We start from the raw sequence: 19,301 nt of genomic DNA, 5'->3' as shown, positions 1-19,301 counted from the left end.
GATCGACACCAGTAGTTTAAAAGCCCTAATTTGGCTGCATTCCATTTCTCTGTACTGAGCGATGCCAAAAATCAAGCGCTTGGGACTAATATAACTAACTCCTAAGTCAATGCAAGCCTGAAGAGACAGTGTTTGGAAATAACCCTCCTCCTGATTTGGAATTTCCTTTTTCTATAAAGAAAAAATTGACTTATTAACAGAAGTACTCAACATACTCGTGAACAATTTTAACTGTATGGGGTTGATTAAAATCTTCGTTATTCTTATTCATTATATTGCATTCCTTATAGAGCAAAAAGATCAGAGACAAAAAACGTGTTGAAACATGTTTTGGAACAAGAAAAGTTTTACACATATTGTGTTTCTTCTTAGGGTTGTATTTAATCCAGAGGGATTCAAAAGTATCTGTAATTACAAACTATACTGGATTACAATTTAGCCAAATTTGAGAATGTATTTGAGATCTAATACTTTACGGACAAATAATAAATTAAAAAAAAATTGTGTATGGCACCAAAAATAAGTTTAGTACTGTAACTTTTTATTTTAAAATTTTAAAACTCTGGTCTGCAGCTGGAACAATGCAAGGGAAGTGGTAACAGCTGTCCCACTGGCAATGTGGATTTAACCTCCCCCTCTCCCGCCCCACAAAATATTGATTAAGAGCCTCAGTTTGGGCATTTCAGCTCCATTTTGGTCAAAGGAATTATGCCAATTTATACTACCTGAGAATCTGGTACACTATATCTATCTCTATAGATATATTTGTTTAATTCCTGGTTTTTATCAGCAAAATTTCAGCTTATTAAGTTATACCACCTACCTGGTTTCTGAAAACCAGCAGAAGCTGTAAGATATCCAAGATGACCTCCAAATTTTAGATTCATTCTATTCCCGCCCCCCCTTGAAAACAGGATTAATACAATATTAAAACTGTTAAATCAAAGCACAAAATTCCAAAATTTAAGGTTCCTCTGGTTAGTCCGAACACATGTAGTTTCTAGTCTTCTCTCTTTTGCCGAGGGGTTAACATACTATATTTTTTATTTTGTTGAAAGCATATACTATAAAACAGGTTCAACATGGCTACACGTTCAATAGGAGTTTTGCAAGACCAGGCCTTTTGTCTACTTTAATAGACAAAAAGAACAACAACAAACAATCAAATGTAGAGAATCGTACAGCTATAAATCAGTTATGCTTCCCACCAGTTAGAGGCTTAATAAATAGTTTTGAGTCACTTCTTGTAATTTGTAAAGCACCTTTTCCTTCTGTTCAGGAGAGTCACAAGAGAATACAAAGAACATGAAAATAAGGGCACAGATTCTACAGTGCACCCTCTGTCCGCAGCTAGTTGGGGCAAAGGAGCCAGCTGCTGATCTGGTGGCTAGTTCTATGACGACTAATGTATGCTGGCTGGATATGGCCCCACAAGGGACTGTCCACCAGCCAAGAACTGCCAGAGTACAGCAGAGCTTCACACCCCCTCCTTATCCTGGGGCTGCAATGGGAGAGGCGTAGCTGTACATCTGCTCGGGAATCCGTCATGGTAAGGGAATCCTCAACTGGTGAGATCTGTTTAGTGTTGTTGTAGCTGTGCTGGTCCCAGGATACTAGCAGGACAAGGTGGGTGAAGTAATATCTTTTATTGGACCAACTTCTATTGGTGAAAGAGACAAGATTTTGAGCTACACAGAGCTCTTGTTCAGGTCTGGGATATGTACTCAGTGTCATAGCTAAATACAAATTGGAACAGATTTACAATATGTTAATTCCTTATGTTGAACAGAGACCTCTAACCCCTCTTCAGTCATAGGACCAAAAAAAAAAAGTGGGGTAGGGTTAATGGATTACAGATTGATGTAATAAACCATAAATCCAGTAAAAGCAGCAAAGAGTCCTGTGGCACCTTATAGACTAAGAGACGTATTGGAGCATGAGCTTTCGTGGGTGAATATGCACTTCGTCGGATGTCTGACGAAGTGGGTATTCACCCACGAAAGCTCATGCTCCAATACGTCTCTTAGTCAATAAGGTGCCACAGGACTCTTTGCTGCTTTTACAGATCCAGACTAACACGGCTACCCCTCTGATACTTGACATAAATCCAGTGTGTCTATTCAGCCCATGATTTGCAGTATTAGCAAAAGTTATGAATTTAAGCTCCCAGGTTTGTCTTTTAAAGGTGTTGTGCAGGTTTCCTTTGAGGATGAGGACTGAGAGGTCAGATATGGAGTGACTGTTTTGTGAAAAAATTCACCCAAAAGGTGCCAGGGGTTTTTTACGTCTTATTTTCCTATGTGAGTTCATTTCACCCACACAATTGTTATAGGGCTCTCTGCACAGTTTATGGGCAGTAAAAAGGGCCTGGAACATGAGAAAGGATCTGGCCAAAAGTTTTGAACAAATCTTTAAAAGCAGTGTCATTCCTGTGGCTACTGTAGAAAAGAGTTCCACAGTTAGTGTGCAAAGCTTGCAATGCGGTTATTTGCATACTGTATAAAGGAAGAGTATTGCTAATATTAAAGTCAAATATAAAACAAAGGTGCAAAGTAGGAACATAATACATGGGTTTGCCATACAAATCTCAAGGACCAAGAGCATCAAGTACTTCAGAAACAAGTACTAATTTTCAAGTTGCAATTGCAAAAAGTATGCATAATTATCAGAAAAGGCAGGTAACATGGGAATTACAAACAAAGGCGTAAATGTGTATTATAAAAGTTACATTAAAGGAGATAGTGAATCTCTTACCATGATTATCTAATCTACGGTTTGACATTACATGTTTTACCAGAGAACAGTACATAGAAAAGGGGGCTGGAATGAGTGATTCAGTATTCGTGATGGCCAGAAGTCATTTGTATTTTATCATGTTTTATGATATTCAAGATGCTTGTGACAATTAACTTGGGCAGATAACATTTTGATAAGATACACTTGTCTGTGTATTCTTACTCATCTATATTCTATTATAACGTATCTGTGCATAAACAATTGCAGGGAGTTTAAGAGTGAATATAAAAAAAAATATGGCAACTTCTCACTCAAGGGAGAAAAAAAAAATCTGAGCAAGTGAGTGAGAAAACAACATGAAGTGCTAAGGAACAAAGCCCTAAGCATGGTGTTGATCACCCACAGAGGGAGAGAATGTCCTTGGAAAAGGTAACAAAGGCTCGAGAGAACTCTTTGAAGCACAGAAGGAAATTAGAAGATTGTATATCAAAGAGTAACAAAGATAAAAATAGAGTAAAATACCAAGTAAAATAGAAAAGATAGTAAAGTAAAAGAAAAATACCACTGTAGGGAGTGAGTTATTCAAACTGATGTCTGAGAAGAACAGCTGACCTAATGTCTGAACATTCTAATGAAAATGTTACATGCTTTCCAAAACAAGAAAAGTTCTTCTGTAGAGAGAACAATGACTAAAGGGACATGCCAAGGAACATCATTTTAATTGTGGGGACGGGCATGAACTTGCTACACAAACGGATCACTTGGACCCGTCTGGAGCTAAACTGGTATTTGGCCGGACTGCTACCCATAGATTAGGTGGAACAAATGTCTACATATCTAAGAGCAACAGCTACAGTCTTTAAACTCAGTCTGTACTAGCATGATTTTCCATAGCTTCTGACTAAATAGGGTTACATTTAAAAGCTTTTCTTAGTTTTACTATTTCATTTTTTTATTTCTTAAATATGAAGTATTTTGTTTAATTTCAAGTATAACTTGGATGGGGCTATTGACATAGGGAGAGAAATGCTGTCTGCCCACCACAGGAAATGAAATAATTGTTACCCTTAAGGGAAAAAGAGACAACAGAGTTAACTGATCCAGAGGTACCCACGGTCACAAAGAGAGGTTTGGAAAAGGCCATGGTCTCCTACCCATAAGAGGTGCCCACAGGGCCACCCAGAGGATTCAGGGGGCCTGGGGCAAAGCAGGGGAGCTGCGGTGCTTGTACTCACCTGGCAGCGGCCAGGGTCCACGGCGGCATTTCGGCGGTGGGGGGCCCTTCAGTTGCTCCACCTCTTCAGCAGCACTGAAAGGCCCCCCGCCGCCAAAATGCTTCCAGAGAACCGGACTGCTGCTGGGCCGTGCTTGTGGGGCCCCTGCGGGGCCTGGGGCAAATTGCCCCACTTGCCCCCCCCCTCTGGGCGGCCCTGGGTGCCCAAAGTGGATAGGGCTTTGTGCTGAGGTTCACTGACTTCCTGCTGTGGTCCTACATGCAGACAACTATTTCACAAAGCTAAATAAATAATATCTTTTGTTAGAGAAAATACTGCATATTCAACTATATGCAGCACTGCTATTTTTGCTACATTTTAAGTGTATCTACCTAAGGCAATAAATAATGCACCAAGCCTAAAAACTCTTAAAGGGAAATTATTTAATAAAAATATTCTTAATCTATATACTTCCATTAATTGTAATTTATTTTATATTACAAGGTCAAACAAGTATTAAAAACCCCAACACTCTCATGGACAAAAATAAATATCCTAAACAGCTGAGCAGCAAAGTCACAATGCAAGTGTGAGTAAGCTGTTTAATATTCTGTCACTGAAGTTATGTAACACTGCTCTTGTGTTCCCAGAACCCAGGGCAACACTGTACAGTACAGCACTGAAAGTTAACTATTAACACACTTTAATATGAACACTAGGATAAATATGGAGTGCAAAAATAGACAAAATGCATAAGAAGTCAAATTGCACTATAATGGTAAACTGCAAAAAAGGGTAAATAATGATCACAACCCCCTCATTAAACAGCTGCACTAGCTTTTAAAACAAAAATGTCTTCTCATAATAGATTGAGGGGTTAAGTACAAATTCAATAAACTGGAATGAGAAATGGCTGCTCTTGTTGAGATCCACTGCACTGTTGACATAATGAGTGCTGAATATGCTTGTGGCTGTGTGAAAAAGATTATTGGGGGGCTAAGGAAGCTTAAATTGCATTCAATTGGTTTGCATCTATTCTATTCATAATAGGGTTTAACTCACAGTGGGGGGAAAAGTAGTAAATTCTTCTTCCAGTTATCTAGTAAGACTTTCTTATATAACATGATCATGAACACTTTTTTGCCCCTAGTTAGAAAACAGAAACTTAGGCCTGGTCTACACTAGAAAATTAGGTCGGCATGAACATGTTTAGGGTCCTAACGAATTCATGGCCATGAAAAACATGTCACGGACTGTGAAATCTGGTTTCCCCCTGTGAAATCTGGTCTTTTGTGTGCTTTTACCCTATACTATACAGATTTCATGGGGGGAGACCAGCATTTCATGGGGGGAGTGATAGCTCAGTGGTTTGAGCATTGGTCTGCTAAACCCAGGGTTGTGAGTTCAATCCTTGAGGGGGCCATTTAGGGATTGGGGCAAAAATCTGTCTGGGGATTGGTCCTGCTTTGAGCAGGGGGTTGGACTAAATGGCCTCCTGAAGTCCCTTCCAACCCTGATAGTCTATGATTCTCAAATTGGGGGTCCTGACCCAAAAGGGAATTGCAAGGGGGGGGGTCCGCAAGGTTATTTTAGGGGAGTCGCAGTATTGTCACTCTTACCTCTCTGCTGCCTTCAGAGCTGGGCGGCCAGAGAGCGGCGGTTGTTGGCCGGACACCCAGTTTTGAAGGCAGCGCCCACCATCAGCAGTGAAGAAATAGGGAGGGGCAATACAATACCATGTCACCCTTACTTCTGTGCTGCTGCTGGTAGTGCTGCCTTCAGAGCTAAGATCCAAGCTCTGATGGCAGCACTGCTGCCAGCAGCAGCACAGAAGTACAGGTAGAAGTACCACAACTCCCCCTACGATACCCTTGTGACACCCCCCCACTCCTTTTTGGGTCATGACACCTACAACTGCAACACCATGAAATTTCAGATATAAATAGCTGAAATCATGAAATTATTGACTTTTAAAAATCCTATGTCCGTGAAATTGACAAAATGGACTGTGAATTTGGTAGGGCCCTAACTATGTTGCTAAGGGGTATGAAAAATCCACACCCGGAGTGGCGTTATTAAGAAGACCTAAGTCCCCAACACAGATAGCACTAAGTTGACAGAAGAATTCTTCCATCGTCCTAGCCACTGCCTCTCGGGGAAATGGACCAACTACAGCAATGGAGGAACCCCTCCCATCAGCGTAGGTATTGTCTATGCTGAAGTGCTACAGCGGCACCACTGCAGTGGCACAGCTGTGACACCGTAATTTTGTTTTAAGCATAGGACAAGCCCTTAGAGCATCACCGACCTCACGCATGACAAGAGAATTTTACATTAAATACCAGAGGGTCCTTCACTTCCAACTTTCCCCTCCAACATCGAGTATGTCTGTTCTTCTGTTCTTATAGTTGGAGGATAGGAAGGCTATGTCTAGGAATGAACCCTCATGGACACCGAGAAAGCAATATCATGATGGTTGGCTAATAACAAAGTGGGAGATTTGGGGACAGGATGGGATTAGGAATGAATTGGCCTTTTTTGAGGGAAAGGAATGGCTAGTTTTCAATCTTGTGTGGGTGGTTTGAGAAATGGGTAGAAAGCAAAGGAAGTCTAGCTCTGTTCGGGGAACAGCTGGGTGGGGTAAAGAGAAACTAATGGGGTGTTTTTTTCAGTGTAATCCCTTAGGGACATTTATACCTACCATTACATTCTCTGCATGTCAAAGGGTAAAAAAAAACATATTTTTCCTTTTTCTTGACCCACCCTAGGTGAGTAAGTTTGCAACATAATCTAATGCAGGGGTAGGCAACCTATGGCACGGGTGCCGAAGGCGGCACGCGAGCTGATTTTCAGTGGCACGCACACTGCCCAGTCCTGGCCACTGGTCCGGGGGGGCTCTGCATTTTAAATTAATTTTAAATGAAGCTTCTTAAACATTATAAAAGCCTTATTTACTTTACATACAACAATAGTTTAGTTATATATTATAGACTTATAGAAAGAGACCTTCTAAAAATGTTTAAATGTATTACTAACACGTGAAACCTCAAATTAGAGTGAATAAATGAAGATTCAGCACAGCACTTCTGAAAGGTAGCCGACCCCTGATCTAATGCATATTTAGGGTTTTTTTAAAAAAGCTCTTTCTGTAACTGGGTTTTGAGTAATCGAATACAGAGTTTTTCAAGTCTCAATTCACAAAGTCCTCTATACAGTAGGCCAAATCCTGAAGTTCTCCTTCAGTTTTTTACGTTATCTCCTACTGACCCCATGTGTGATTATCTGAGGTTAGCCTCAGACCTGGGTCTCCTTATCTATAGATCTAGAGAGCACTGTGATGCTGCCCACTAAGCCAGCCAGCTGGCACTACTAGAGATTATATAAATAATTCAAGTTTAAATCATATTTAACACATTTTTTGGTAAATTCCAGAATAGCATCTTTATGATCATTCTAAATACAGATCGCAAAATGATGGCTGCCCTGATAATAGTGTTCAGTGACTATATGAAAGCGTGGATAGAAACAACAGCTGAAACCACACATTTGAACAACAGATACAGTAGGAACTTCCAATTTTTACCTGACAGATAGGCAAATTGCTTCTTTAACTGGTCTTCAATATCTGCAGCACAGAGGGGAATGATATCCTGATGCATGATTTCTTCTGAAACAAAAAACAATGCCATGTCATTTTACAGAGAATCACGGTCCACACAAACTCTCAGTTCCAAGGCAGCGACATACAGAGCTATTCAAATTTTGAAACACCTGTCACAAGTTTGGAAAAGTCATTCAGTCTTCTGGCAAGAGCAATCCTTTGGTTTTCCATATGCAGCAGGACTAATATATTCACAAATGATTACAAGTAACATAGCTCTGCCGAGAGTAAGGAGGATAGGATGGCTGTTGAGTCCAATATTTTTTGACGTGATTATACTATGGGATAGAGGTAAATCTGATTTTGCACTTGAAGTTCAAACTCAAATTTCATTACAGCCTGCTCTGATCATTTTTTTAAAAAGCAGAAAATGGTGCTATTCATATGCAGTCAACTCTTCCTGAAACCCTCCTGTAATGTACACAGAGTAATCTTTTCAGAATGTTGTATACAATTATGCAGGCATCTCCAGACTTGTCAATATGTCTAAAGGTTTTCATGAAGAAGCAACATGTACATTCAGAATTGCACTCACTACACTACACTAGCTATTAAATCCAAATGTAGTTGAATGAATACTTTTAAGAATAATACAAGTTTTTACAATGAATATTCTTTATGATAGGAACATAAGGTTTACTATTCCAAATCAGACCATTGGTCCATCTAGTCAGGTGTCTAAATAGCAGGATGATTATTGGCACATCATATCAGATGGGTAAGACATACTTCAGAGGAAGGAGTCTCCCACACAGGTAATGCACCTGGGTTAACTGAGCTATAAGAAACGTGGAAGAATATATTTCCTGATACCTTCAGTGATCAAATTATTCCTGGAAGCACAGGATTTTAATCAAGTTAAGATAGCAGGTATTAATGACAAATATAACCAAACTTTACCAATTATTTAATTTCCTGCCACAGTATTTGACCTGGGACAGCTAAAACGTCAAAATTTGGTTGTTGGACAAGGAAGTGTGACTGTCCCAGTTTTAGATTTGTGGTTTCTTTATTCCAGCTGTGGTCTCATTCTCTCAGGTAATCTAAAATTTAAATATTGTTGCTCCTGTGATTGTACGAAAGTATTTCTCTGCATTGTTCTTGTTTTGTTGTGGACCACCGTGCCACCATGTTTCATCCACTTGTTTTTAATGTGTCTGACTCTCACTTGGTCTTTTATATTTCATTTTGCCCTCATATTAACATGCACTGAAATACCACTGCCAGCACATGACAGTCTGACAGACGGAACTGAGAATGTGAGACAGTGAGTTTTCAATTAAAATACCTAAAGAATATTATAGCCAATATCCATTTTAAAATGTAGATCTGATCAAATAGAATAGTGCCAGTCTAGTACTACCTGCGGTTATTGAATGCTCACTGTGACAGGGTCCACACATATGTTTGGTTCCTGATATCTCTAAGCCAGCAGAGAAGAGTTGAACAGGGATGAAAACAGTTACACTCAGACTGTCCAGATGTTTCTGCTTCCAGTCCTGGAGTATGCTTTTGCCACGTAAACAGCATTTGGGCCTATTTAGCTAACAATAATGGAGGAAAGCACGTAGTCTGCCACTGCAACACTATAGGACAATGAGAAATATTTTTCACAAGAATAATATATCCTGCAGGTAGCCTGGTAATTAAAAGCCATGTTGAGTATGCATCTATTCTGTCATCTGTTGTGGATTGGATGGTATTTAAGTGCAACTTTAGAGACAACCGCTGATGTAATTTAGTGATCTGATTTTCTAAATGTTTTTTGATTTATGAGCAGAAACGAGAAATGGGCTTGTAACACCACCTCAAATCTGAAGGATCCTTAACCTTTATCAACTCTAAAGCTACATCAAAATTAACAGCTAACCTTTATCACTACATAAATGGTTCAAACCAAAATCTCAGTTCAAACACACTTGGGATTTTGGATTAAAATTTGACAGCTACGGCTCATCTTCATCTGTCTGTTTATAATTAACTCAGTGCTAACCACCTGGATGTTTTTGGTGCTCAAATAGCACTGATGGCAACATAAGGATGGAGTTTCAATCCTAACTTGGCATTTTCATTTGGTTAAATTTTTAAGCATTTGAGGTATTTTTTGTCATTTCTCTTCAGAAAAGTAAACCCTGTGTAGATCATTGGAATTTCCTTCTTACAATTGGATCATGCTTGGCAATAGATCAAAAGTGCACTGTGTGGAGTAGAAAATTATAAGTATCTCAGCCATCAAAGAAAAATGTTTAAGAAGTGAACCTAAAGACTAGTAAAGTGGCAAACAGCAACAATAGGTTGATTGAAATCTGTGGAAGACTAAAAATGAGAGAGAGAGAAATTTTTTAATTGAACGAATCTCATCCAAGCAGAATTCTGAGAAGTGCTATTTTTAAGAGAAGCCAAAGAATTATCAGTTTCATTTCTTCCCGATAAGTAGCAACTTATTTTCTGAAACAGAACTTTACTGTTTTCTTTCTGGCAGCTTGCCAGAAGAAGCACTGACAACTTCTTTCAAGGTCACACAGCGATTTAACCGATCTTTCTGTAACTGGCGAACCTCTAGTTAGCCAAAAGACCTCTGCATACTTTACTTTCAAATCCACAAGATGTGTTTAACAGTTAACTAGGATTTAACTCTGGGGCCTCCTGTTATGCAAGTGTCTGATATGTACAGGAGATAACTGAATTACGTTCTTTAATTTCTTTTGAAAGATCTGTCTTGGATGATCAGCCTTCCCACAGAGAAGAAAAATCCAGTCCAACTTTTACTGTTGGCCAACAGAAATATAATGTAGATTTCGTCTGCAGTGTCACACATACTTTAAAACCTAGGGTTCTGGCCCTGCAAACAGATGGGCACAGGTGAACCAATTTGCCCATCTAATTACAGGTTCAAAGCCTACATTTTCCAAAAATATATACAGACACAGTAAGGTATCCCACATCTGCAGGAACAAACAAACAGAAATTTAAGCTCCTAGTAAAATTGAAAATAAAGTTTCTGCATGCCCAATTTTTGACAAATTGAGGAGTCCAGCACGCAATTGAGCATCCAAGGTATCATTTTTCATAAAATTCAAGGAAACATTTTTATGCCCCCACATGTGAACAATCCTATTAGTGCCCTTGTTTGCATTATATAAAGGAGTTTGATTGCTCATTCTTCATTGTATCCAAACAGCCTTTGAAGCCTAAGAAAAAATTGAAGACAGCCTAATTTCACTGATGCTACGACCAAAACGTTAGTGCCTATGTTGAGTCCCATCAGTGAATGAGAGCCTTAGTTGGTTAAACCTATACCAAATTACATACTCTGAAAACATTCAAAACAGTTTCCCATTGCACCCTACTTAACCAGCAGATGAATCCCTTGTTTCTTGCTTGTTCCGCCTCCCCCTCCTCGCTCCGAACACACAGGGTGAGGATGAGGATATATGAGGGTCTTCTAAAAATATTTTGCATATCTTTTCGAAAAAGTCTTTCCACAGGAACATTGTGGAAATAGATCACTCCATGGCTTTCTCCTATTGCCTGCTCTTCTGACCATCAGCACTGTAAATCCTGGTGTTCAGGTAAATATTTAGAGGGACAAATCTCATTCTCTGCTTTGTCATGTCACCTGTTTTGTGTGCACGTATATGTATATATGCAAACACACATGCCTAGAGACAACAGATAAATCAACAGATTACATCATTAAATTGGAGAGAGAAGGTGCAGGAGGAAATAACTTTTTACTGGACCAGCTTCTGTTGGTGAGAGAGACAAGCTTTTGAGCTACACAGAGCTCTCTCTCAGGTGTGATCCACTAAAAGACATTACATCACCCAGCTTGTCTCTCTAATATCCCAGGATTGACATGGCTACAACAACACTGCATACAACCATTAAATTGGTCAGTTTCATCACAAAATTGATACATTAATCATTTAAATCATGCATACCACAATAAGACTTATAATTGAAGCTGGTTGGGAATTTTTTTGTCAGAAAATGCAGATTCAACCAACCCAAAACATTTTATGGAAACATATGCAGGGTCTGTGGCTCTGGAGCAGACCCACCAGGCTGACTGCTCCAGGACTGGGGACCCCAAGGCTTCCAGGCGCCATACCATAAAGGCAGAGACTCAAAGTAGGACTCTCACAGCCAGGAGCCTGGCAACCCTGGAAGCACAAGCTCAAGATGGGGCTTTCAGGGCTTCTAGACTTCCTGCTCCATGGCAGGGCACTCTTCTGACTCCCGCTGACTATGGGGCAGCTTGAGGATGTCCTTGGACTTGGGGCAGCCAGCTGTTCCATTTCCTTTTTTGCGTGTGGGAGGGAAATACAAACCAAAACCATCAGATTTTTCCAAATTCAAAAATTCTGAAATGCTTTTTTCTGTGGGAAATTTCAAAATTTCAAGTTCTCATTCCAAATCAGAACAAAAAACTTCGGTGAAATATTGGCATTTTCCACAGAACATCATAAGTAGAGCTAGTTCCATTCTGATCTGTATATACTGTGATGGGGCAAGGCCAGATGGCTACAGTAAAGTAGTGAGGAACAGGTATGTTAGCCCCAGGCTAAACAAATCCCTGGTACCATGGTAACCAAATGGCAGTTGCTCCAGGTTAATCAAGACACCTGGGGCCAATTAAGATTCTTCTAGAACACAGTGGAGAGAGCTAGATTGACTGGGACACCTGAAGCCAATCAAGGGCTGGCTGGAACTAGTTAAAAGCCTCCCCATTGGTCAGTGAGGTGTAGGTGTCAGGAGCTATAGGAGGGAGCTGTGCTGTTGGAGGAATGAAGCAGTACAAATCCATATCAGGTGTAAGGAAGGAGGCCCTGAGGTAACAGTGAAGGAGATATTGAGTGGGGGCTGCTGTAGGGAAGTGGCCCAGGGAATTGTACACATCCTATTTCCAAAAAGTCAGCTACCATAGCTGCTAATTTTAGGGTCCCTGGGCTGGAGCCCCGAATAGAGGGTGGGCCCGGGCTCCCCCCTCCCCTCCATGATTAATCACTGAGACTGGGAGACAACCGAGACTGTAAGAGGAAGGATTGCTTCTCCTCACCTCCGTTGTTGGCTTATAATGAAAATGGCTCAGTAAGCTGTGACCCTTGCCTCTAGAGAGAGAAGGGCTATCTGGAGGGTCACAGTGAGCCTCTGAGGCTAGCAAAATCCGCCAGGAAACACAGGACCGACGGAGTCAAGGACAGAACTTTGTCACAATACGTTATCTGGTTAACAACCTCAGGTATGTTACTTTGGACTCTGGTAGTTCTTTCTCCCGCCTCCTCTTCTTCCTATCTCTCTCTTTTTCTTACTATTGTTCCTAAATTTCAAAAAGTATTGTCTAAAGTAACATACTCAATGCACAATAGCATTTTCAATAATGCATAATTTGTATAACTACCTGGTTTACAAAATTATTTCCTGCATGCACTTTATCGTGTTAATATACTTCAGAATGTAATAAAATATCACTCTTTGGATATGTCTACAATAACCGCCAGATCAGCAGGCAGTGATCGATCCAGCGGGGGTCGATTTATCATGTCTAGACTAGATACGATAAATCGACCCCCCGAGCGCTCTCCAGTTGACTCCTGTACTCCTCTTCTGCAAGAGGCACACACGGAGTCGACGAGGGAGCGGCAGCAGTCGACTCACCATGATGAAGACATCACAGTAAGTCGATCTAAGTACATCAACTTCAGTTACGTTATTCACGTAGCTGAAGCTGCATAACTTAGATTGATTTTCCCCCCACCCCCATTGTAGACCAGGCCTTTATAAAAGCAAAGGTTGCTAGGAGAAAACAAGAAAGGGAACATCAAAACTGCAAAGGCAAATCACTGGTAATCAAAATTGCCTCAGACTAATTTTATCTGAAGTAACAACAAAACTCATTATATCACATTATAGATTTATGACATTGAATGTAAATTATTCAATACTTCAGAACAGGTTTGAGGGAAAATTCTGTTTGCAGAATAATTAAAATCAGAAATGCTGGTGGAGGGAGAAGTACATCTTAGCTCAAGTCATCTCCAGATTATGTGAGGTTTAGGCTTCTAATGATGCATGGGCTGCCTAACTGGCCTTCATCTTTGTCTTGTATACCAGGGAAGCACGAGGGAGCTCTTACTTCTAGAGTGCTTAAGATGTGATTGAATGAATGCTCCAATACTTCAAAAGATGACGTGGACGGCAGTTAGTAAATGAGAATGAAAGAGTTGACAAAGAAAGCAAGCAGATCAAAGACTGACAGCGGTGACTATATGGCTTAAAATGATGGGACAAACTGCTAAGTGACAGGGACGCTATCAAGATTAATTAATTTAAAAACATGTTTAGAGAGTAACTAAACATCTTTGACCCCAATCTGGCAAGGTTGTCAGTGAGGGTGTAGAGGCCCAGCTGCACAAAGTGCCTTGCAGAATCCGAACCTAAGACTATTAGAAAGAATTTTTTTTAAATTTAATATACGCTACGCTTTGCATTTAATTGAAGTCAGACAGTAAGATAAAATACCATCATTTTTATTTTAATCAAGTTCAATTTTGCGTCTAGTCAGTTTCCTTTTCTGGTTCTCTTGCACTAGAACGATGCTGTCAAGTTGCATAGCACACAGGAAATTTTAAATTCCATTCATATAAGCTTTGTAAAAATTATAACTTCTCTCTTTAAATTTAAAGCCGCCTAAATTTCGGGTCAAACTTAAATTTACAATAGATGGTCTGATATGAGGAAAAATGCCCATAAACTATCAGAAATGTAGATCTAATAGCTACTCTAGGCATAATCCTTCACCTCTGTTCATCCTCATGCCACTAGCCCTATTGGCATCAATAGGACTATAAGCAGGAATAGAAGTTGCTGGATTGGGACCAGTATTTGTAAGGCAAGGATGAAATGGCATAAAAAGTTATTTTTAGTAACTCAAAGTCAATATTTAGAAGCCTCACAGTCGATATTGAAGCCATTCTCAGTGACAAATGAATTAAGCAAGAAGAAAAAAGTCCCTTTAAAATAGAAGACCAACATCTTAAGAAAGAAAGGTAAGACAGACAAATACAGGTGCCCAAATACAGAATAAAGAGGAACAGTGAACATCATAAACAATCAGTTTAGAAATCAAGAACCACCATGACATATGAGGAAGGATGGTCTTGTGGTTAAAACATAGGACTGCATCAGCATGTTCGGTTTCTATTCCTGCCTCTGCTATATAAGTGCTGTGAATTTCCCAAGGTCACACATCCTCTTTATATTGCAGCATCCTCATCTGTTAAATGATGGTAATACTTGCCTACTGCTTTAACACCCATAAGTAGTACAGAAGAATTAATGTTTGTAAAGCACATTGAGATCTTCAGGTGGAATGAATTATAAAGAAAAAAACGATCAAATGTTGTACAAATGTGCTAGAGTACAGTTCTCTGAATTACCAACAGAAGCCTAACTAGTTGTCAAAAAGACAGAATTTCAAAAAAAAAATCATAATTTAGTTTTAAAGTTTGACATGTGGGGTTATGACCACTCTGTCCATTCTATATTGATGGATGTAATGGGTATCCTAATATGGAAAAGGCTGAGAGCCACTGGTTTAGACAATTGTTTGAATGGGTAAACAGAAGTTATTTTACATGTTTTGTTATATCAGATCTTCCTGATGCATCCATACCCTTCCATGAAAATGCTGCAATGAACCACTAGAACAAAGGCCAAAATGCAGTAAAAAGCAAAGGCAAAGCTCATAGAAACCTATGCTGAATGGTTCAAAGTATCTTATAGATCAGAGGACCACCAGAGAAGATATTATAGAAAAATCATGAGAATAAAAAATAGGAAATGTCATTTGTGACATTGCAAAAGAAAAGGGATAGCTCAGTGGTTTGAGCACTGGCCTGCTAAACCCAGGGTTGAGAGTTCAATCCTTGAGGGGGCCGCTTAGGGATCTGGGGCAAAATCAGTATTTGGTCCTGCTGGTGAAGGCAGGGGGCTGGACTCAATGACTTTTCAGGGTCTCTTCCAGTTCTAGGAGATATATAATATATGGAGATATACCTATTATATTAAATATAGAAAGAGGTGTGATTTCTACTTGCCATCCGAAAGCATAGTCCTGTCCCACAGTTCTTCAGACCAGAGTCGGGATCAAACAGTGGTAAAATTACTTTTAAAAAGTACCCTAGGACAAAACAACCTGAAAAGCTCAGTCTAATTGGCTCAGTTTACAACAGAAACACTCCAAATAAACTATGTTGCAGCACTTTGTTCCCATAAAATCAGAAGCTCCTCTGGCTGCACTAACATGGTAACAAAAGTGAGGCCATTCAGCAGTGCAAAATAATAATAAAAAATAATAAATAATATCACCACATGCCAGAATCCTACCTCCACAAGCTGCTTCAGGTTTTCAGTACGGCAACACGATCAAGCCTGTGCTATATTAGAGTAGGAATCAGATTATGCTACTATTCATTAACATCCATGTTTTCACCCAGCAGCACAAAATCTCAGCTCCATAATGTATTCCATCAGGAGACCAAACACAGTAAAAATGACAAAACGCTTGGGGTAAAAACCTGGATCTACTGAAGTCATTGGAAACTCCCATAGATATCAATGGGTTCAGGATTTCACCTTAGGACAGAAAGATGGTCAGGTACTTTCCCCCACAAATACAGCATCAACCCTAGCCCTGGAAGGGAGTCCCAGATCTTTTGTCTTATTTTTACATCAATTAAAATGGTATGGGATGTTAAAAAAAACCAAAAACCAAAAAACCTGTGGTTCAGCTAACAGATTTTTACAGCAATAAGGGAGGATTTTCCATGATGCATTTATTGTAGCTAGAAAAAATTTAAATTCTAAAAACAAGTGTTGATAGAGATTGTCAAAAACATCAGCTTTAGAGTAGCCTTGGGCTGTAGATCAGATTCCCATTTCTAGATATTTATCTGCTAAGCCTATACTTGAAAAGGTACTAAATGTAATAAATACAAAACGGACTAGGTGACTGAATATAATTAAAGTGCTGGATGCACTCTTCTGTCATAGCACAGCCCTTTCTTATAGGGGCTACTGATTTTCAAAAACATATGCCCCGCAAAGCTTAATTTTAGATAAATTTATCAAAGGGAGCAGGAAGTGGAGAATTACATCACAGGAGGGATTTCTGGCCACTCTGTCTTTCCCATACTGATAAAAAGCTAGATAGGGTTAATGAGGGAGAGACCAGAGTTCCAAATGAGCTAAGCAACCAACAGATCCCATTGCACTCCAATGGTGAGTACAATGGGACCTGTTGCATGCTGAGCTCATTTGAAAATCTGACTACTTCAAGTAGATGCCTAAACAACATCTGACCTCTTGGAAAATCGAGCCCCAACTTCAGGTGCTAAGCATTTTTGGAAATCTGGCCCTAGGTGTTTAGGCCTATCATTAAAAAGAGGACATTAAAACCATCTGTGATCAATATATTCCAGTTTTGACTTAAAGTAAACCAAGAAAGTTAAAAGATGTTTTTAAAACTTCTCAAAAGTACCCAAGAGACTTACGAATCTAAGTTCTATTGACTTTCAATGAAACTTAGGGTATGTCTACAGAGGAAAAAAAATCTGGAGCCAACTGAGAAACAAGCATTTATTTGTCACAGGTCACCTAGTTAGACTGTGTGCGCTGGAGAGCTATTACCCCTCCCCCCCTTTACTAGAGGCTTTACTCCAGAAATTCTAGAAACAGGTGTCTCTCTCAGAGTCTGGGAAGCCTCATTTGGTTACTACAAGTAAGGGGGCTACAGTAACTGACAGAAGTCCTATAATGGGGTGTGTTGGCCTTTTTAAGGCTTGAGAGGGGACTCCTAGCCACTCCCTCTCAAGCCATTCTAACAATGCCTTTGGGACAGAGGATGCAGTCACGGGTCGGAAGGATGATGTAGTCTCAGTTTACAGTGTGTGAAAGTCTATACTGCTGACTCTGGTCTAGGGCTGGGGACCAACATTCCAAAGGCGGTGGGGGGGTGGGGAGAGAGGAGTTGAAGACTCCCACCCCATTGTGGGGGAGGATCAAAGGGTGTCTTCAAGCTGACCCCCTCACACAGAAGATCAGCACAGCAAGGCAGGCCAGGAGTTGTCTCCAGGGAAGCCAGGACTGTAATCTGGGTTTCTGGCAGGGTCTTCTGGGAATGTAGCTGCATATATAAATAATTCCCTTCCCTAAGATCAGTTAGAGACCTGGAAAGGTCAAGGTACGTCTCCAGGAGATAAGGGACCACCCACTAATCAATTTCGGTTTTCTTTTTATTTTGTTTCTCATGCCACAGTATAAGGAAGAAAAGAAAAGCAGCAAAACCCTCTCTGGAGAGGCTGAGTACACTGAAAAAGACTGGGGAGATAAAGCTCTGCCAAGGGAAGGTTTCTCTCCTCAGATTTTTTTTCCCCCAACTCCATCAGCATGCCTCTTTCGTTCAGTTTGTCCTGACCATGGGTCCCATTAATCGCTAGCAATTTACAGCTGCTTTCCATCTGGAAAGCTCTTCATCTTTATCTGAGGTCATCTTAAAGGGTGAATCAAATTATCTAACAGTGCCAAAAGTCCTCTCATATAAACAGAGTGAACTCTTCTTAAAATCAGAAGTAATATTTCAGGTGAAATAAACCATGCTGCATATATGTACAGAGTGCTGTGAGCACCAATCCTGCCAGAAGATGCAACAGTGCAGATCCTTTCACCAGAACAGAGGCCCTATGCAGAAGTCTGTAGGATCTGGGAATTGGAGCCTAAGGCCAGGTGTACACTAGAAAATCAAAAGTTGGCTTAATGACATTGCTCAGAGTGTGAGAAATCCACACCCCTGAGTGGCATCGTTGTGACAGAACACAGACAAAAAGGAAGTTCTTCAACGATGCACAATCAACCTGTGGAACTCATTGCCTGGGGATGCTGTGAAGGCCAAAACCAGTAGCTAGAACAACAAAGATTTGAAGAAAGGAATGATGGTGCTTGCATTAGAATTTATATCTATTGGTACAAAGGCCTCTGTGCTTTTTCATATCGAGCTCAGATTCTTTGCAGATAAGAGAATTCATCTTTCTAACAGGAGAAAGCAAAATCTTTTCTTACAACACAACTGAACAAGGAGGAGAGGCTGAAAATAATATTTAGGTGGATCTGTAGATAATCCTATCACAATCTGTTTTCCCTTGTTTAGGGTCAGATCCCATTCCCATTTAATCAATGGGAATTGGTTCAGACTCTTTAGAATCAATTGCAATATGCTGTGGTATTTTACTTTATACGGAGTTGAAAGCCAACCTGTTTCTCCCTTTATTTTTATTTAAAGACAAGTTCTTTTGTACAACTCTTGGAAACTATTATGGTCCTTCTGAACCAAGTCCAACGTGATTGAAAACAAACTGTAAATAGCGACAGAGTCCTGTGGCACCTTATAGACTAACATTATCTCCATAATATAATCTGTTAGTCTATAAAGTGCCACAGGACTCTGTTACTTTTTACAGATCCAGACTAACACGGCTGCCCCTCTGATACTTGAAACTGTAAATAGTTTTGGGTTGATTTTTTTCCCCTCTTTTAAAAAACAAACAAACAAACAAAAAAACACTTTGTTGCTTAGCCCACTTTTGATTTTGTTGTGTCCCCTCTGGACCAAGTTACACAAACAGTATTGT

At 40.0% G+C, this 19,301-nt stretch overlaps 1 protein-coding gene and 1 long non-coding RNA gene across 19 annotated transcripts in view; one reads left to right on the top strand and one right to left on the bottom strand.

The window, feature by feature from the left end:
- MCF2L (MCF.2 cell line derived transforming sequence like) overlaps window positions 1-19,301 on the bottom strand; it is a 251,774-nt gene that overhangs the window by 99,982 nt on the left and 132,491 nt on the right. For all 18 annotated transcript variants that reach the window (XR_005596398.1, XM_039531149.1, XM_039531159.1 and 15 more), the window contains one exon: window positions 7,534-7,617. Coding sequence is in view for 17 of the 18 variants with exons in the window: in XM_039531149.1 (XP_039387083.1) it covers window positions 7,534-7,617 (84 nt within the window). In the remaining variant the exon portion in view is untranslated. The remainder of the gene's footprint in view (window positions 1-7,533; window positions 7,618-19,301) is intronic.
- Window positions 12,595-18,751, top strand: LOC120401385. Its single transcript, XR_005596422.1, has 3 exons — window positions 12,595-12,856; window positions 13,729-13,875; window positions 17,933-18,751. It is a non-coding gene; the product is annotated as an uncharacterized LOC120401385 (long non-coding RNA).

This window comes from Mauremys reevesii, linkage group 1 (genome assembly GCF_016161935.1).
Source record: "Mauremys reevesii isolate NIE-2019 linkage group 1, ASM1616193v1, whole genome shotgun sequence".
Lineage (NCBI taxonomy): Eukaryota > Metazoa > Chordata > Testudines > Geoemydidae > Mauremys > Mauremys reevesii.
The sequence above is the reverse complement of the archived record's forward strand: the minus strand, read 5'-3'. Positions and strand labels throughout refer to the sequence as shown.